Source organism: Peromyscus californicus, unplaced genomic scaffold, assembly GCF_007827085.1.
Source record: "Peromyscus californicus insignis strain IS unplaced genomic scaffold, ASM782708v3 Scaffold_16__1_contigs__length_79575227, whole genome shotgun sequence".
Lineage (NCBI taxonomy): Eukaryota > Metazoa > Chordata > Mammalia > Rodentia > Cricetidae > Peromyscus > Peromyscus californicus.
In genome coordinates, this window is record NW_026294458.1 from 15,514,781 (window position 1) to 15,535,033 (window position 20,253).

Below are 20,253 nucleotides of genomic sequence, written 5' to 3' on the forward strand. Positions count from 1 at the left end.
GCTCTGATTCCAAGAATAACCTCAAAAAAGGAGTCTACAAACATACTTTTAGAATAAAGGAAAATAGCACTTGACAAACTTTTGGCTGAATTTCCTCGGGCAGCACTGCCCAAGCTGTCCTTGCCTCAAAGGGGTACCTTTTCAACCCTTCACTCACTGGCAGCAGGGGCCTAGGGTGACTCAAGTCACTCAATAACTTTTGTTCTTTTATTCTTATTTCCCTCCTCCTCCTCCTCCTCCTCCTCCTCCTCCTCCTCCTCCTCCTCCTCCTCCTCCTCCTCCTCCCCCACCTCCTCCTCCTCCTCCTCCTCCTCCTCTTCCTCCTCTCCCTCCCCTTCCACTTCTTCCTCTTCTTCTCTACCCTCTTCCTTTACCCTACTCTCTGCCTTCTCGACGTTATGTCCGAGAAAGTTCTCAATGCAGCCCCAGGCTTGGAGTGGCCAGAGGAGTTTGCCCAAACCTGGATTCTGCTGCAAGGGATGTTTTTGACTTGATTAAACATTGACACATAAGTAAGAACGGGCCGTTGGACAGCTTAAGCCAGGAAGGAGGCAGACTGCCCACCCCTGCTTGGACATTTGGAAAGACCACATTTGAGATTTGAGGAGTGAGTGGGGCGGGGCAAGAAGGTGTTCACTGAATCAGAACGCAGTGGAGAAAGGCATGCCAGGCAACTACTGGTGGCACGGTAACCTGGAAAGGGCACTGAGGGTTAACGATGGAGGGAACTAGAACCCACCGCCTTTATTCTCAGCTTTTGAGTGTTTACTTGGATTAATGTCATGCTCCTGTGACTGGAGTTAGGGGCAAAGGGTATGTGATCATCTCTGTATACATATATGCGTACACATGTTTAGCCATTCTAGTGTAAGACACACATACACACACACACCTGATTCAGACTCCCAAATTGGGAGATTCCTGGATATGATGCCATGTAGAACTGTTCATTTAACCCTTTGTAGTCTGTGATCTTTGTCTTTCAAGGTTTTTAGAAATACAACCAAGATATCTACTACAGAGCAACAAGTAGTTCTTACATGTTTTAATCTAATCATGAAATCTAATTCTTTTTACTTAATATTTTAGACAGTTTATCGGTTGAGCCAGGCACTACAATAGGAAATACTCCTCTGATGTTGACAAACCTGGCCCATTCAATGCTAGTTATTTGGTGAAAGACTTTAGGGGCGTAGTGGATAATTCAAAGAACCTATTCCTTTTTAGTAATTATAGTCACACCATTCAAATATGTATCTGGACCTGTAGTTATTGCTTTTATTGTTTGTTTGCTTTCCCACCTATAATAATTTCTCTATGTTTCTCGACTCTCTCCCCCTCCTAACTGCCATCATGCCGTCTCCCATACCCCCATCAAACTGAAATTCACAGAACACCATTCTGCCTTGCCAAGATCAGTATTTTGTAGGAGGCCAGAGTTATAATTGCCCGTATTCCACTGCAACGTCAGAATCTAGTGTTGATGTTTCCAAGGAGACTTGGGTCTCTTTCTGGGCTGCTGGTCTCCTGGACAACGCTGAGACCCAACAAGCACCACAGACACAGGGTAAGTTTTACTCTTCTGCTTTGCTTGGATCTTTTCACAGCCCTGAGGCTGTAAGCATCAAGGACTGGGACTCTACAGAAAAAGTGGTATTATAGAGAATTTAAGTGAGCACTAAGACTCCTGGATGTTTTAGCAGGAAAATTAGTTGTTCTGTACACATCAACTAGTACAAATAAAACCCTTCCTCTTGTATGCTTATTTCCTACATTTTGTAATTCTTGGAGATTGCCAACTCATGGAGTAACTTTGGGTCTGTTGCACAGTTTCATAAACAGCAGTCTGGAAGCACATTTTTGGAGTTAAAAATATTAGGTGGAGAATTTATTTTGTAATTTGGTGAGATCCATGTGACCTTGAGAGAAAAAAAAATCAAGAATGAGTAGCAAAGTTTATTTCATCGTACAAATTCTGTGAACAATACTTCACACCTGGAAATAACCATTTTCCCCTTCACATATACACTTCAAATTTAGAGAGATCTCCAATGTTGGTGGAAATGATATGCAACATTATCATTGGCCTGAAGCTTAATGAATATTTTTATCCCATACTACAGGGATTTCTGCATTAATGCTGGTTTCTGTAAAACTTTCAGGCACCTCAGAATTAGACACCTGTGCATCCATTCTGCCCCCCCAAGGTATTTTAGAGACTCTGGGGAGGGGTATGAAAAGATGCTGAAGCAAAAATCAAAATGAATGAACCGTATGTTGTGGAGGAAGTTGTTCAGTTTTGCCTTTTTACTATAAGCAAAAGCAGGAGTGGAGTGTCTCAGGATGTGAACCCAAGTTTCATTTTTACTTTCTTGCTCACCTTCCAATTTAATACTAAATGTTTCAACAACAACATTTTAAGTCCTACAGGCAGGTCAAATGTGAATGAAGCCAAGGTTGGAGAGGGAAAACTAGAGTACATTAGCATGCAGAAACAGCTTCTTTTCATTGACGGGGATAGCTTGCTGTAAAATATGAAAAACAAAAAACTTTGAAAAAAACATTAAAATATACATATATAGACACTTGACATAGAGTAAGTATGGTATAACAGTGAAATCGCCATAACATTATTCAGAGAAACAAGAAGCACATCGCTAAGGTAAATGGGGGTAAGGGTTGTGGATTTGACTCAGCCATGGAGTGCTTCTACAGCATGTACACAGTCCTAGTTTTAATGTCCAGCACTAATAAAGAAATAAATACTGGAAAATGTTATCATACCATGACATAATATTCTGAACAAATTCTGTCCTTCAGATTTCACAAGTGGGACGAGTGAGAGGAAAATATACAGCATCACAATATAGGATTTGATTATGGAGCCAAATATCATACTATCAAATGCTAAAAACCAGAAAGTAACATGAACACTAGAAAATGGAAGTGGAATTGCAATATTGTGCCTAGTGGAAAGGCAGGGTCATTAAGTATTTCTATGAAGTACTGGTATGGAAGAGACAGCCTTTATTAACCTAACCAGTAAGAATGTACATCTACATTTTAGAAGCTGCTCAGCTCCTAAAATACATGTCTTTGGCCACTTTTGTAGTGCATAAATATTTGCTTACTTCCTTCTTCTGAAACAGTTAAAAGTTTTGTTTTCCTGTGTAAAATAAAAGTAATTAAATCTATTAAACTTTAGAAGTTCTTTGTGAGTATTTATCACACGGTTCTAAATACGTTTATTCATCTGTTTTGTATTTTCACATAGAAGCATCCTGTGACTTAAATGTCCCTGTTCTGGACTCATGTTCATGGGAAGAGGCTCAGCTCTCCTCCCAGCTCTACAGAAATAAGCAGGTATGGATAGGTAGCAAGAACATTGAGACTAACTAGCCTAGTTTCATAAAACCCACTCTCCCCTGAGTCTCCCTTTACTTCATATTGCTTTTTAGTTTTAAATATGTTTCTTTTTTATAAATTCACACTAGCTCAGTGCTTGTTGTGACTCCAAAGAGATAAATGTCAAATGAACAGGCTCACAGAAACAGAGGCTCTGAGAAAACTTAGGGGTGACTTCTCAATTAACCAAATTCTTTTTCCTTGTCTGTGGAATATTTCTGCAGCCCTTCTCTGAGGGCTGCTGCAGAGACCAAGGGATGAATACAGCAGTGTTTTAAACGATAAACGCAGCTCATCTTTGAGAGGAGGGATGATGATAAAGGTTTCCCAAAGATCACTTCGTCCTCCGGGTCTCCTTTGTGGCTGTTCCCAACTAGCAGTTTTATTTATTGGACACACAGTCTGACCTACCTTGAGGCTGGGAACAGCCAGGTCATATCTCCTGCTTTTATTTTCATAAATGTGCAAGGAAGGAGTCCAGCCAAGCCTTCTACCATCTTTCCTATATTTAAACAGTTCCGTGCGGCTCACTTTCCTCCCTCCCCACCTGACTCCCTGTGGTTACAATTTTGAAAGTCATCTGATCTCTTCAAACACTTCGTAATGAATGGGCTATGCAGGGCGCAAATTGAACAGTCAGGTGGTAGGGAGTGTAGATGTGATTTAAGACTCAGAGAACCAGGGCTCTTTGAAAGTATGTTCAGAAAACAAACAAGAATAATCAAGTTTAAGAAGGTTGGGGAGCAGTGCGTTGTTATTGGGTTACAAAGCCAATAGAGGGGAGCACCCTTCACTATTGTACGCTTCTTGCAGCTCCAGGACACTCTAGTCCAGAAGGAGGAAGAACTTGCTAGGCTACATGAAGAGAATAATCACCTCAGACAATACCTGAATTCTACTTTGGTTAAATGTCTGGAAGGAAAGGCCAAGGTATGTAATTATCTGTTTTCTAAGTGCAAGGCAGTAACTTGACAGAGGAAACCACTGCTGACACCCCATGATTAAATACTTTAAGTTTACTGAACAAGATGTCTTCATGGGAGTTAGTAGGATGGATAATTTTCCTTAAGGAAATATATAACTTCAACAGGATTTTTATATACCATTTTCCGCAAGTTTCTAGTTTCAGATTTTTAGCTCAACATCACAGAGGGAATTAAGGACAGAAGTTAATCAGAGGAATTGCTAAGACTACTGGAGTTCATAAAGAGTGGAATATTGGAGTAGAAATCAAATGTAAAATATATCAGTAATTCTAATTATGTGTTAGATGTTAGCTGAAGTTCTTCCTCGGGGCCTTTGCTGTCGTAATTGATAAATGGATGGGCCAAGAGCACTGGGCGGCAGTGGGCGGAGTCTGGGGCGGGCTTATAGGAAATGAGGCGTGCCATTGGCTGAGCCGAGAGGCGGGACTCACGGTAGGAAATTCACTCCCACGCCCCCAGCCCAGACTGTATCCTCAGGCCATGGTTGAGTTAGCAGTAGCAGACAGAGGCTGGTTGGGAGGATTTAAGAGGGGCGGAGGCCAGGGAAGATAGCTAAGTGAGGAAGACACAACTTCTGGAGGGGAGCCGAGAAGTGCAGAGAGGGACAGGGCTGCCTGCAGAGGAAGGGCTGGAAACCAGAGCCCTCTCTTGCACCGGAGGGCTTGCACCGGAGGGCTTGCACCGACTGCATCAGGAGCTCAGGGGCTAGGCAGGTGTTTCATCATTACCCCAGGGCTTCTGGCTGCACAAACCTGCCTGTAGGGGGCTGAGGGAAGACTACGGAAGGCAGGTTGACCCCCATAGTACCTTTTGGGCTCCCCAAATTGCTTTGCAGCTGGTTTTTCAGTTCTGCCCATCAAGGGATATGTCCCTCCATGTCCAGCTGGCACCCAGTTCTCAACTATGCCTTTAGTTGCTCCACATCACCATTTCTCAGCCCAGAAGTAGGGCGCTCCACTAGTTAACCCAAGAATGTCCCACAGCTCTGTATAGCTTTGGCTGCATCCCATTCTCTTCCAATCTCAATCTGTTCCAGAGGAGATGCCCTCAGTCAGAGCTGGAAGCAGACCTTGGCAAAGCAAAATTGTCAGCATGTCTGAACCTTATAGGCAAGGGAGGCAGCTACTGGTATTCCACATGGGTGTGGCCTGCATCTGGCACCACTGGCTGCCATGTGCCGCTTGCCTTGCTGACACCATGTCCCAAGCAGTCCTCACCTTGCGGTTGTGGCTCCTTTCTCTTCACCTCACTCTGGGCAACCTCAGGGAGGTCTAAGGGTTTTTAATACATAAAAATAAGGACATTTAGACTCATCTCAACCCTGCCCTCACCTGTGTCTCTACCTTGGGAAGACACTAATGCCAATTTACCCTGGAGTGAGTTCCTGTTCTTCCTGCGTCCCCCAACACATCCAGCCTACCGTGATCTCCCTGTCTGCTGTTCCACCTGTCATCTCCCAGTGTTCACAGCTACACCTAGGTTACCTCCTACCACCCTCAGAAAGGATTTCCATGCTAGCTTCTGATCTGCCCATCCACACCCCCTCATCCCTGTACCCCAACATATGTGCCAAAAGCATACTTGCCAATTCACCTCTGAAGACTATGCCAATGTCCCTGGGCTCAGCCTAGGGACTCAGTCTTCTTCAAAGCCTCCTGGGACCAAGCAACGCTCTGTAGCCCGCCTCTGTGAATTTTGCCTGTGAGGACCAAGTATACAGGGTTGAGGCACAGCACTGACCCTGAGCGACACTGGAAGAGAGTGACGCTGGAGAAGCCCCCTGAAGAAACTTGGATGGGGCTGAAGGCTCTAGGACATATGGGGCTAGGTGGTGGAGGATGCCCTGAGAGGTGTAGGCTCCTCCTCTCTCATCTCTGTAGTCTTCTTATGATTTGGGGGACAGAAGACACCAAGACCTGAGGCTACTTGAAATTTAAGTAGGAGACAGTGGGGGTAGGGAAGAGATGCAAGAGTTCCTGCTATGTGCATTACAGGTATAGAAATAGCTCAGAGAAGGTGGGTTCCCACCACAGAGCACAGCGCCCTGAATAGCGTTTGCAAGTGACTGAGCCCAATCCTCCTCATGTGGCCTTATCCTGCAGAACCATTCATGTGGGCTGCTGAATCTGACTCAGCCATCTGTAGGGGCATTCAGGGGCTTTAGGACCAGGACTTCAAGGTGGCATCTATGGTTTATTCTTGTTCCCCATATCATCTTTTCCCTCTTGTCTCCCTGGGGGCTCCTCTGTACCTGGGTTATGTCACTTCCTCTTGGAAGCCTTCTGTCCTGCCTCCTCCACTAGAAAGAGGCCTTCTTGCTTTCCCTCTGAACACAGCATCCTTGGGTCACATCTTGGCAGCTCACTGTAAGCGTAAGACTCCTGTGAGATGTGAAAATGAACACAGGACTTCTAAAGTAGCCAAGATTATACAAGATGCCATTTGCAAAACAAACATTAATGCACAAAATACAAGACAGAGCAGCATGCAAATGGTGAGCAGTGCTGCAGCGCTTCATGCAATCCCTGCTCACCACTCACAAACCCAAGGTGGGGGTACAGTGAGCCCCACCCCTCCACTCAGAAGCTTGCTCCTTATGGAGAATGCTAAGGGCCATCAATCCCTGAGCCATCCAGCACCAGGCCCAACACAGTCCCCTCCTCCCAGGAAAGGCCCAGGCTGGCTGTTCCCAATTCCCCCACCCTAGACCATCAGAGGCCTGCTCTGGTCCAAGGCCCTGGGCCTCCACATGCATCTCAAAGCCAACTGGCTTCTCTAACAGCAACCGTCTTAAAAATGACTTGGGTTGTACAAGGCCTGCCCATGATTTAGAGAAAAGCTCATGACATTCTCTCCTTTCCTGACTTAGCCATTCTCAGCGGTTGCTTGCTTGGTTATCTTACCAACGTTTGTATCTATCCTCCACACCTGCCTACCCTGGACCCTCGGTACATCCCCTAGCACTACCTACCCTCCTATCCACACACACACACCTATTCACCAGGTCTGTGGCTCATCTGCCCACTCTGCCCAAAGACCCTTGCCAACTCCTGACCCCACACATGGAACTGCTCTCATCCAGCAGACTGGGACCACCACTGGACTGACTGGACCTGGGCAGCTTCCACTGATTCCAGGGTCACAAGCTCACAGGAGGTTTTCTTCAAACCCCAAAGAAAGGGCAGGGAATCGGCTCTCGTGAAATGAGGAACACACAGGACCAGTTCCCAAGGCCTGATAAGGAAACAGGCTTGGGAATGGACCTGGATCACCTCCCTTTGGGCCTCGCTGGTGACAATGAAGCCACAGCAAGAAGGAGGGCCAGGGAGGGTTACCACAGGCCTGAATGCCAGCTTCATTCCAGTGGGTGGGGAGGGGGTGCTCCTTCTAGGCCTTCCTGGCTTGCAGGGGCCCCATTGCCCACAGCCTAGTCCCCACTCCCAGCAGCCTGGCTTTATGACTTCATTCGCTGGTCACTTGGTGACAGTGCTGAGCGCTCCACTCCTCCAAGTCCAGGCCAGCCCAACCAGACGCCTCCCCACAGTGGGAATGAGGACAATGCTTGCTGGCCCGTGTCGGGAGGGGATGCAGAGGGCGGCGGCACCGGCCGCTCCTGGCACCATGGACGATGCCGCGGTCCTAAGGAAGAAGGGTTACATCGTAGGAATCAATCTGGGCAAGGGCTCCTATGCAAAAGTCAAATCTGCCTACTCGGAGCGCCTCAAATTCAATGTGGCAGTCAAGATCATAGACTGCAAGAAAACACCCACTCACTTTGTGGAGAGATTCCTTCCTAGGGAGATGGACATCCTGGCGACTGTCAACCACCGTTCCATCATTAAGACCTACGAGATCTTTGAGACCTCTGATGGACGCATCTACATTGTTATGGAACTGGGCGTCCAGGGCGACCTCCTCGAGTTCATCAAGTGCCGAGGAGCCCTGCATGAGGATGTGGCACGTAAGATGTTCCGCCAGCTCTCCTCGGCCGTCAAGTACTGCCATGATCTGGATGTTGTCCACCGAGACCTCAAGTGCGAGAACATTCTGCTTGACAAGGACTTCAACATCAAGCTGTCTGACTTCGGCTTCTCCAAGCGCTGCCTGCGGGACGGGAGTGGGCGCACCGTCCTCAGCAAGACCTTCTGTGGGTCAGCGGCTTATGCGGCCCCCGAGGTTCTGCAGGGCATCCCCTACCAGCCCAAGGTGTATGACATCTGGAGCCTGGGTGTGATCTTCTACATCATGGTCTGTGGCTCTATGCCCTATGATGACTCTAACATCAAAAAGATGCTGCGCATCCAGAAGGAGCACCGAGTGGACTTCCCACGCTCCAAGAACCTGACTGGTGAGTGCAAGGATCTCATCTACCAGATGTTACAGCCAGATGTCAACCGGCGGCTGAACATTGATGAGATCCTCAGCCACTCATGGCTACAGCCCCCCAAGCCCAAAGCCATGTCTTCTGCTTCCTTCAAGAGGGAGGGGGAGGGCAAGTATCGAGCTGAGTGCAAGCTGGATACTCGACCAGGCTCAAGACCTGAACACCGGCCTGACCACAAACTGGGGGCCAAACCCCAGCACCGGATGATGGTGGCACCCGAGAATGAAGACAGGATGGAGGAGAGGCTGGCTGAGACTTCCAGAGCTAAAGACCATCACATCTCTGGAGCTGAGGTGGAGAAAGCAAGTACCTAGTGGTGGAGTGGGCCCTGGGGGGTCATGGTGTGCAGTTTGCACTCACATAAGCTAAATAGGCAGGTAGGAGCTGAAGAAGGCACAGGCGCAAGGAACAAGTAAAATCCGTCAATTAAACCACTCTTTTGATTATGTTCTATTAGCTTTCTTCCACTTAGTAGCAAAGACATTAATACTGACCACCAAATAAACCACAAAGTGTATACAAGCATTGAGAGTGCCCAGTGGGGAGTCTTTTTCTCTAGGACTCATCCAGCGCGGGGGATCTCTAGCATAGGGGTCCAGGAACTCAGGCCCAGGCAGACTCATTGAGGCCTGTGGCGGAGGGGACCTCTGTCATAGTCCTCTTGCCAGGCTCACACTTGGCAGCCTCTGGCCTCTCCCACCCCCAGGGCTTCCAGGCGTGGACTGCACCATGCTTCCCCCTCATCTAATGCAATACAAGCTATCCTGACCCTGTCTTGTCCTTACCCAGGTCAGTATCCATTAACCCCAAAGAGGCGATCAAAATTAGTGAGCTTTGCTGCCCAAGCCTCAACCTCACCACTCCCAGGTGACCCGCTGACAGATTGTGGCCGTCTTCCCCATCCTGTAGAGCTGTGGTGCCGCAACCCTAGCATCCCTCAATGTCATTTCCTGGTTACCACCCCTCCCTAAAGATTCCCTCATGCTGGCCAGATGCTTGAGGTGGTCAGCATCTGGGCAGCAGCCATCCCCACTCTCTGCTTCCCACTCACTGGGTAATCCCTTGGATTAAAGCTCAACCTTCCCTAAGAGACAACAGTACCAAAGCCCTTAGCCTGGGATCCCAGCTGCAGCCCTGCGGCTCCAGGGCACAGGAACTCACTGTGGGGAACTTCTGGTTAGCAGAGGTCTGACCTAGTTTGTTTCTATTGCCAAGATAAAAACTTGAACCAAAAATAACTTAGGAGAGGAATGGTTTATTTCAGTGCACACTTTCAGGTCACAGTCCATCACTGAGGGAAGCTGGAGCAGGGACCCAAGTGGGAACTGAAGCAGAGACCATGGAAGAACGCTGCTTACTGGCTCCCTCTCTAGCTTACTCCTAGGCTCTCTCACACAACTATGGCCCAGGGATGCCACTGCTGGGCCCTGCCCTCCTCCATCAACTAGCAGTCAAGAAACTACCCCACAGACATGCCTTCAGGTCAACCTGACGAGAGGTAATTCTTCAGTTGAGGTTCCTTCTTCCCAGGTGACTAGCTTGTCAAACTGACAAATGCCACGCAGTCCAAGGCCCAAGGCAGGAGGTACCCAACCCAGGTAGTCTCCAGAGAACACCAGTGCGCAGAGGCCTGAGGACCACTGCCAGCAGTCAGGAAAGATGGCTTTCATGGAATCAAAGCAGTATCTGGGGCTGGGAAGAGTCAGGTGTGCTTTAGGCTACCTGAATAGCTCAAGCCTTGGGCTGCTCAGAGGGCAAGCCCTAGGACACCACCAGCGGCCTCAAGACCATTGGCTGTGCAATCAGATCACAGTTTTGGACCCTGTCAGGCCCAGACAGCAGGGACCCTTCACCTCTGTAAGGCATAGGCTCACAGGCCCAGTTGGCCACTAGTCACCTGAGGGCTAGCCACCCTTAGTTCACAGGTATTTACTGTGAACACAGGTATTATACAGCTGGCTGCTGGTGCACATGGCACTTACAGGTTTACAGGGAACCCACGCTCTTTCTTTTCATAATACAGCCCAGACTGAGGCAAGGCTGGTGTTTTGGCAGAGCCCAGTAGCAAGTACCAAAAACACTGGGATAAGCAGAGATTAGGATGGGGAGGCAGCCTAACCCAACCTAAGCTGGAACTAGGTGCTAGGAGGTAACAGTTGAAGTCACAGCAAAGTGACTCGTCCTGGTGTGAACCTGATAAGCAGGACCTACCTGGGCCTGTAACCAACAAACCAATGGTCAGGCCTGGCTGGGAGGCTGTGGAGCTGGACTAGAACCCCATGAGCTCAATGGCACAACTTCTGGGGGCTGTGCTACCCTTCACAGTGCTAGGCTCAAGTGTAAACTCAGCACAGAAGGCTGCTCTGTGCGCCATTTTCCTCCCCCAGAGCCCCTTGCTTCTAGCCGGTGTCCTGAGACACCCAGGTGGGCCCCAGGACATGGAATGGCGGCCCAGCCAGACAATGCCAGGTGTTCTTTAATCAGAGTTCAGTTGGGGGTTAACTAGAAGGCAGTTTCAGCAGGGCCTTGGGGGACAGCACCAATGCTATACTCCCAAGGGAGTGGTCAGCAGAACGTGCCATGGCACAGCACTATACACTTGTGGTTCCTGGGATAATCAACTGCCTGTGACCTGGGTCCCCAAGGCCTGAAGTCCTCTGAAGAGTAGACAGCTGCTCTACACACTCCACAAAGTGTCCCACAAAGCATCCATAGGTCCAGCCAGGCCTGGCTCTAAAAGAAGTCTGAAGCTTTGCGCCGGGCAGGGAGCTGCAGCAGGTTGTCTGTGATGGAGGCTGGGTCCTGTGTGAGGGGTGTGCGTGTGGCAGACCCAGGGGCTGGTGTGCTTGTTGGGGTCTGTGGCCCACCAGCTGGGGTCTTGAGGTGGGTAGAGCGTGCTGGGGATGGTGTATAGCTGGCCCGCAAGGCGCGATCTGTATACTTGCTGGCTGTCCTGCTCACGAGGCGCTGTAGGGCGGGGGACATGGCTGGGCTCAGGCCTTTGGGAGTAAGACTGTAGAGAAGGAGTAGAAGAAAGCAACCATGTTAGCGGCCAAGTGCTGCTTAAGGCAAGGCCTCCCTCAGTTCCTCAGGAGGAGCCCTATCAAGAGACACGGTCACTTTGAGCTGACGACAACCCTGGACACAGCAGTCGGGCCAAACCTGAGGCACTGTGGAACTGCTACCTCTGGCTGTGGGGCTGGATGGAGCACTTCTGAGAGCTGGAGTCTCCATCTCTCCAATGTGAATGACATGACTCCACAGGATTAACAGGAGCTCACAGCTGGGCAAGGAGCCCAAAGGTACCTCCTAGAGAAGGCCAAGGAGGCTATAGAGGCGAGATGGAGAGTGCTCACAGTCTGCTCCACACAGCCACAGCCCTCACAGAAGAACCTGTGGATATACCCTGGGCTCCGTCCTGCAAGCCATGGCCCACACGGCCTTGGAGGCTAGAGTGGGAGTGAAGCAGGACAAACTCACCTCTACCCTATCCTCCCCAGGATCCAGCTGCCTCTCACCTGGCCAAGTTCTCGGTGACTCTCCGCAACGCTTCCTGCTTCTTGGCCCGGTTTTTGGCAGCCGCTTCATTGGCCATCTTCAGACCCAGGCGCTCCCTGCGTCCTGGCTCCAAGATCTACAAGGGAGCGGGCATGTGGGTGACTTGTGATGAGCCTGCTACATACCAGGCAGTCCATTATCCAGAAGGGCAGCTGCGTGGGCACCAACCTCTTCTCTATGGCTGCTACAATCCCAGCAACTCATCCTTCTCAATAGCCTGTCAAAAGCCCCCCCTCCCTCCCGCCGGAATGGTGCATTCGTGCACCCCCAGCACTTGTTAGGAGACTAAAGAATATGAGGCCACCCTGGCCTACCCAGTGAGACACTGTCTTAAAACACACAGAGAGACAAACAAAAGCAAGACGGCTCAGTGGGTCAAGGCGTTTGTTAAAAGCCTGATGACCTGGTCTGAATGAGGGAAGCACTCTAGCACGTTGACCTCTGACCTCCATACATGTGCTACGTCACATGCCATGCACACAAATGCTTATACACATTCACACAAATAGATAAATGTCGAACAAAATTGTGTTGGGAGCTGGGAGTGGTGGTGCACGTCTTCAGTCTCAACACTTGAGAGGCAGATCTCGGAGTTCAAGGGCAACTTGATCAACACACAGTCCATTGCAAATCTGAGCTACATAGTGAGACCCTCTCTCAAAGAACAAAAATAAACAAAAAAGGTAGTCCCAGCACTTCAGATACTAAAAGTGGTGGAGGGTGTGTACAGGAAGCAGGTCCTGGGTTAAATCCCTCCCCACTCCCCAACAAAACAAAAACAAATAACAACAGCAACAAAAAGTTTAAACTACACCATTATCTTCTAGATGTTTTTATAATTATTGTTTCATATTTAAGGTTTTCACTTTTCTGGAACTTACTTTGCTGTTACCAATATTCAGAACCTAGCTTACCTTACCCTCAAAGGCTCTGCAGTCCTGCACCACCTGAAACATCACCTTTTCCACGCCCTCCGCTCTTGGTCTGTCCCCAGCTTTCCATCCTGCTTGACACTTGGGCAGCACAAGGCACAGCAGGACGCAGCTGGCGTGCCCCACAGAGCCTGCCCAGGGCTGGTTTCAGAACTCTCTCCTGGAAGAGCCCTGCAGGTCTACAGCCACTTGCTGTGTGGTCAGAGCCTTCGGCCAGGCTTTCATGTTCAACAGCATCTTGTTTGTTGCCCTCTCACATCTGTTATCTCACATCCCAGACAGTCTACAGCCAAGACTACCCGTGACCTGTCTAGGTAGTACATATGCTCTCCAGCTGCTCTGGGGAAGGACCCGTAGTGCCACATCAGGGAGGTCCTCCTAACGGGTCAGGAAAGCAGTTTCAGGACTGCAGAACACGTCTCTGTTTGCTTTATGAAAGCTACGCTATTCCTGGTGATTCCGATTCTACTGCTGCAGGGACGTCATCCATCGCTGTCTACCACATTCCAAATTGATCGCAGCAGTATTGGAGGGACTGGCCTGAGATGACCTGTGACCCAGCCACCAAAGCATCCCTAGATGTTTATTCAACACTACATCTCATCTTGCTGGGTTTCCAAAGAAGGTTCATACTCTTGGCCTACCCACTCGATACCCTGAGCCAGTGGGCTCAGCACCCTCATCGTGAGCACGCATACTCTCAAGTATCAGGGACCTTTCCTTCTTCACATTCCAAATTACACTGACACTCTGTTTTATCCACAAACTCCCTGAAGCCCAGGACACTGTACTTTCTTTCCCCATAGCTCTCAGGGGAATATCTACCCACCCATCCACATAAACCACCAGGAGCTACCTGACTTGTATATGCTGTCTGTCCACCTCTAGCTTCCTGCTCCACCAGACAGAGGACACATGACATACACCAGACCTCATCTGACTTGGCCTTTCTGGTCTGTTCTACGTCTTGACCTCCATTCCACCCACTCCTACAATGCTGCGCTCACATTGTACTGTCCTGAGTGTCCCTACTATGCTGTGTAACCAGAGGCCAGCACACAGCCCTTCTGGGGACACACACTATGTCCCATAGTCTTCAGGCTTACGGGGCAGTTGGAGTTTCTGGTCTGTGACAGTCTAGCCTCCAGGTCTGCTCTGTTGCCTCGGCATGGTCTCTACTCTTCCAAATCCCTGTTTGATAATCCCACCATAATGCCCTCTTTCCGCAGAGGTCCTGTGCTCAGTCTTGAGCAGCAGTACTAAGGCAGCCACACTGAGTCCAGCCTGATCCTCTCTCACCACAACCCACCTTGAAAGTCGGCCCTGGCGTCCTGTCCACGTAGGGGCTCTCTGACCCTTCGACTCTCAGGGGAGTGTTCTCAACTTCTCCCCACGTCATCAACGGTGACTCATTCACACCTGCAGATGGAGAGCCCACACCTCAAACAGAGGACCTAGTTGGGGTGCTGTCTTCCTCCTAACACATGTATCCCAGCTGACATTAAGGCCAACAGGCAAACCCTCTTCCCCAAAACTCCAGAGCCTAGCACCCCACCATCTGAAGGGAAATTTCAAAGACACCAGAGCCCCACGGCACGACAGCTGTACTTAGGTTGGAGAAGGTGGGTCTGTTGGACCCCATCCTAGCACAGGGCCAGGGGTGCCGAGGGAAGCATTACAGCAGCCGGCACTGAGTGTGGAGGCCAGTGTGCCGTGAGGCAAAAGAGCAACTATGCATCAAGGCCACACCCACTCTCGCCTGCCTCCCTGCAGAGACTGCAGGCCTGGAGTCCAGAACCTCCCCACCTACAGAACTCTCCGAATTTACATCTACAAGCACCATGGACGCAGGCACATCTGCCTATTCACATCACAGGGAGACCAGAACAAGACCTGGTACCCTGGGGCATCTCAAGGCACGTCTGCTTAGTCTAGCCTGTACACTGCCCTGTCCAGCCTGGGCTCACAGCCTGTCTCTTACCAGGAGCAGGAGAAGGAGTGGCAACAAACCCGAAGCCGCCCACTCGGGGGGGACTCCTGCGGAATAAGCTCCTTGCCGTCAGGGCCGACCTTGCCCTGCTTGTGCTGGAAGAGAGAGAGACCAGCGTCAAGGTGTTCTCCACAGCTGACCGATGGCAGGTGCAGCGGACACGGAGGAAACACTTCTCCTCCTTGGGATAGGCTGGGACTCGAGGACTGGCATATCCCTTTGGGAAAGAGCAGGAAAACCCCCATCCTCATCTCTCCTCAAGGACTTTGAGGACTGTGGTAGTGAACATCAAGCAAGGGGTGCCCCTTTCCTCTACCTGAGGAGGAACCTCTTGGGTTGCAATGCTACAAAGGGCTGCTGCTCTCTTTCCCTTGAGGCATCTGAATCTTCCCAATCTCCTGCCTCTCTTCCCCCAACCCCATGACGACCAGAGCTACCCTCTGAGGGCACTTACTCATCTTGATCCCAGGCCCTAAGCAGCCAGGCTCCTCCTGCCACTTCCTAGTATATATTGCTTTACTCACCTCCCTGCCTGATAGATAGGTATGGGTCTGGGTTGGCTTCCAGAAGCTTCTCTCCCCTCAGGCCAACATCATAGTGGCTGATACAGGGCTGGACCCATAGGTCATACATCTGGTCCATTGGAAGGGGGATGGGTCCTGTCACAGGGGCTGTTTTGCCAATTAAGCTCTATCTGGCCTCAGGACAAACCTAACTTAGAGAGGCCACATCTCTCCACAGTTAGCCCATCACATGTGTCCAGTTGCCTGGTGGCTCTGCTGACTCACCTGGGCATTCAGGGCAGCTGCCTGCTGAAGCTGGGACCTGCTCAGGGCCTGACTGAAGGGGTCCCGGAGGAAACGTGTGTTCTTGTGTACTACCTGCCGTGGTTTCTTAAATAACTGTTCTTCATCAGGGACACCTATGAGAGGAGGAGCCAGGTAGCAGGCGTCACGGGGAGAAGCTCCATGCCCCACCTCAGCCCTAGAGGTCATGGAGCTTGAGGGGCGAAAGCACACTCCCTCAGCTAAGTCACTCCCAGGCAAGCGCCACACCTACAAAACCTGAACAAAGCAGTGCAGGGAGACCTCAATGCCCCACAATGTCACATGTTCCCCAACCCCAAGGTGGACCAGGACTTCTCTCGGGTCCACGCTGCAAGCTAACACATATATAGACTTTAAACGTTGGCTCAAAGATAACAAGACAAACCCCTGGGCCCGTCTTCCTGTCCTGCTCCTTGGTTCTATCCACTCACCCTCAGGATAGTACATGAGCGAATTCTTCGCCTTATACTTCCAGGTCTCCACTCCAGCCTGGCCACTCTCAATGGCTTGGTGCTCTGCCGACGGGAGTTCAAGATTATCTTTCTGTCGCTAGAGTGACATGGGGGGAAAGCAGGGTCAGGGAGGCGCCCAGACTTTGTACCTGTGGCCCTGGGACTCCATCCCCAAAGAAGGTGCCTATGTTTCAGACTCCAGGGCTACCTTCTCAAATTCCTCCTCAGCTTGGTAAAGCCACGCATGGCGGGCGTGGCTTTTTTCCTTGGCCACCTCCATGATCTCCTGGAAGGAGGCATTGTCCTCACTTGTATAGCGGCTCAAGAAGACATCCAGGCTGGGCAGCGGCTCCTTCTCCTCCTCATCTCCAGCCTCTCCTGCTCAGGGGTCACAGGTAGGGAAACACAATACCACACACAGCACGATTACCACTCTGTAATCCTTGCTCCTGCCAGATGACACAACACACCCCAACTGTCCAGGTGGCATCCTCAGTGACTGGCCAGCTCTTCTCGTGATCTGGCTGACGGGTGAAGGGGCAGGGACAAGCAGGAGCTCACGGTGACGGTTGAGTAGGCTCTTCCTCTCCCAACTGTACTGTTTGTAGGATTGACCTTCGAAGTCCCAGGGGCTCTTCTTCCCTCCCTGGGATTGCCTTACCCTTCCTGACTGGTGCTGCAGGTGAGTGACAGTCACTATGCATCAGGGTATGCCAGTTAACTCCTAAGGCAGGAGCCCATATGGCCCAGCGCTCCAGGGAGGGCCACACGGACTCTGGGCCACAGAAGCCAACCACAGCATCTCGATCCCTGCCACCAAGGCGAGTGATACTCCTGCAGAGGCAGCACTGGAGATCTCAGGGGCATGTGAAGCTGAGACTTCTCATCCATTCTACTGACAGTCTTGACTGTGTGCCAGCCAGTGCCAAACACAGTGGCTAGAAATTCAAGACCTGGGCTAGAAAGGGGGCAGACCTGGGTCCCTTCAACTGTTGACTATTTCTGACACCTACAGAAGTTACAGCCTTTGGAAGCCTGTTTCCTTATTTGCAATTACAAGGACTCCAATATTTACTGATAAAATATATGTGTATAAAAAGAAGAGCATCTTCAAATTGCTGTGACTCTATCGTATTTCATTCAAGAGTTCAAGCTCCAAGAGTAACTCTTACTGTGTTCACGGCAGAAAAAGCTGGGCTGTTGAGAAACTACGCTTGTGTGAGCATGTTGTACATATGCCCGGGTACAGTATGCAGTAGACTAGAGCTTGGTAGAGAAAACATCCTGCCCACCTCTAGGGATATATCCAATTACTGATAAAAAGATCAACTGACCCATACAAGTCCCTTAGTATACGGTACACTCACATATTCAATAAATAGATTCATAAAGTGGTCCTCCTCACTTTAAGATACATCCCATAGTTATATCCGATGTTCAGGAAACATGTTGAAGACAACACATTCATCTGCTCTACATATCTGTTGATAGTGCAGCATACCATATGCTAATGTGGTATATGCTAATGCTAAATGTGGAGCACACAGATGGAAGCAAGACCAAGACCCTGCTCTCTGGGAGGCATTCGAATTAGTGATTAGGGTGAGAGGCAATAAACAGAAATGCTTTCCAAAATGTTATATCCTGCAGTGAAACACAAAGCCAACAATGTGGGAAACAATGAGACTCTGGTCTCAACCAAACAAACAAATCAGAAAAACAAAGGCAGTCTGAGCGGCATAGAGCCCCAGGGTGTTCCAACTTTACACAAAAGGCTGGGAACCTCAACGCAACATCAACATAACGTCCACACAAGTTTCTGCCTCTCAGCCCAAACAGGTCACACCTGAACCCGGGACCCGAAGGAAGAGACACAACAAGCAACTGGTGTGGAAGAAAGGAAGAGAGCCTGCGGCATCTTCAGCAGTCAGTAATGAAAGAGTCCCCAAGCCACAAAGTCTCCAAGGCAAAGGCTGGCACACCCAACAGCCTGGTGACAGTAATGGACTCTCTACCCTCGGAGAGGCCAGAGGCCCAGACCACTGTTCCTCCACAATGGAGTTGGATAATCTTCCGCTTCCCACACCAGTGTCTTTGATCCCAAAAGCTGATACTTAGGTCAGGAGACCCCCTCAAGGATGAAATGTGAGTCTGAGAAAACTCAACATGACTCCCAAGCACTCTTGACCATGAGGCCTAAAGAGTGAGTTCACTCACCATCCTCTAGGTCCCGACCCTGGGGCCGGGGCTTGCTGCCCACCACACCAGAGCCTGGATGAACCTCAGGAGTTTCAAAGGTGGCTGGAGTAACATCTGAGGGAAGCAAGTTAGAAATTAGATCGAGTCTAAAGTGACAATAGACTTCCCCTCTCTGCCCTGTGTAACGGCATCCTCTTACAGGGTGGTGGAGGTTCCCGAGATATCTTGCCCAGGGCAGAGCCAAACTTGATGGCAATCTGGCGCATGCGCTCCAAATCTCCATTTTCCTCAGCCTCCAGGTATTCCTTCTGTGCCTGTAGTTTCTCCACATCGGGGAAGAAATCTCTCTGGATGACTGTCTGGAGTCCCTATCATAAGCAATCAGAACAAAGGCCAAAGCTGGCATCTGGGAGCCACGACTCACAGTCCACCGTTATCCACGTTAGGCCCTAAGGTCCTTTCACTTCGGCCTATCTGGATGATTGCGGTTTGCAAGACAGTTTAGAGCATTTTCTAGTATGCTGTTCATCCCATATGGCTCTGATGTATTATCTAACATTACCCAACAATCTCTTGATGTCTATAAAATCCTTCACCAGCTGGTCTTTCTCATTCTCCTTTGCTGGCTCCGTCTACAACACCAGTCAGACTAATGTGGATATTGCCATCCTCATTCCATCCATGAATTCTTACTTCAATCCAAACCTTTCTCTTGAAAGCCAGTCACCACTAACGCCACCACCGGATGAAATTCCCAAGATTTCACCTTCAGTCAGACCTTGCTGTGGATCTGCAAATCTCTATACCCAGTGGCGTGGTGAAGGTACATACATGCCAGCATAATTTAACTAGTCTAAATCCAGACCTATGTCAGCTTGCCCTCCAGCATGTTTGCAGTGGGACCCCTAACTCGAGGAGCAACAGAGACCCTCACTCAATAACACGGCCAGTACCGCGGCCTATTTCCAGGACTTTACACTTAATGTCTTCGCCATCATCTAAAAACATGTAAAAATTCTACCCATATTTCAATTGGAAACTTTTTCTTTGACCCTCAACAGACAGCAGGACCGCTCCTTTCCGCTGAAAACTGGACACCCGCTTCTGCACTGTTTTCTTGGCTCTCAAGACTTCCCAAACCCAAAGGCAGCTGCTCCGCTTCCACAGGCGGCTGAGAGTTCCCAGACCAGAAAAAAAATCAAAGGACTGGAGAAGAACGCGAATCGGGGGAGGGGCCCGGAAGTCGCCAGCGCTCGCCCTGAGCTGGTACCTCGATGTACTCTTCTTCATCCAGAACCCGCTGCTTGCTTCTCGCAACCCCGGTCTCCCCGGCCGCGCGCTTCCTCGGGGGCGCGGACGCGGAGGGCACAAACAGAGATCCCGCTGAGGCCCCGGGCGTCCCCATCGCTATCCCAGAACCGCTCGGGCGCCGTAGGCACCGCACCAACAGCCAGCCAATGGAGAAGCAGTAATTTTGTAACAAAGCCGGCGCTCCAATGACGTCATTGGGAGCGCCGGAT

At 50.1% G+C, this 20,253-nt stretch overlaps 4 protein-coding genes and 1 long non-coding RNA gene across 8 annotated transcripts in view; 2 read left to right on the plus strand and 3 right to left on the minus strand.

Moving 5' to 3' along the window:
• Positions 1–6,090, minus strand: part of LOC128111942 (polyamine-transporting ATPase 13A3-like) — a 58,985-nt gene extending 52,895 nt beyond the window's left edge. Inside the window, 1 exon segment of the mRNA XM_052740515.1 lies at positions 5,977–6,090. The gene's annotated coding sequence lies outside the window, so the exon portion shown is untranslated.
• Positions 292–4,269, plus strand: LOC128111947 (uncharacterized). Its single transcript, XR_008218786.1, has 2 exons — positions 292–1,567; positions 3,275–4,269. It is a non-coding gene; the product is annotated as an uncharacterized LOC128111947 (long non-coding RNA).
• Positions 1,944–20,253, minus strand: part of LOC128111946 (homeobox protein goosecoid-2-like) — a 40,440-nt gene continuing 22,130 nt past the window's right edge. For all 4 annotated transcript variants that reach the window (XM_052740518.1, XM_052740520.1, XM_052740521.1 and 1 more), the window contains exons 10-11: positions 6,643–6,772; positions 1,944–6,090 (exon numbers count right to left, since the gene is read on the minus strand). The gene's annotated coding sequence lies outside the window, so the exon portion shown is untranslated. The remainder of the gene's footprint in view (positions 6,091–6,642; positions 6,773–20,253) is intronic.
• On the plus strand, positions 6,766–9,300 carry LOC128111944 (testis-specific serine/threonine-protein kinase 2). The gene has a single exon (XM_052740517.1). The coding sequence runs from the start codon at positions 7,689–7,691 to the stop codon at positions 9,087–9,089; it is 1,401 nt and encodes a 466-aa protein (XP_052596477.1). The 5' UTR covers positions 6,766–7,688; the 3' UTR covers positions 9,090–9,300.
• Positions 10,011–20,179, minus strand: LOC128111943 (splicing factor ESS-2 homolog). Its single transcript, XM_052740516.1, is given in 11 exon segments — positions 10,011–11,788; positions 12,294–12,409; positions 14,575–14,684; positions 15,247–15,295; positions 15,297–15,350; positions 16,044–16,177; positions 16,514–16,631; positions 16,743–16,912; positions 18,752–18,847; positions 18,933–19,101; positions 20,004–20,179. Coding segments are annotated over 11 exon segments (1,431 nt in total). The 5' UTR covers positions 20,139–20,179; the 3' UTR covers positions 10,011–11,508.

Excerpts from the sequence above, each read along its gene's own strand:
- LOC128111944 (XM_052740517.1), top strand. The coding sequence starts at position 7,689 with ATGAAGCCACAGCAAGAAGGAGGGCCAGGGAGGGTTACCACAGGCCTG.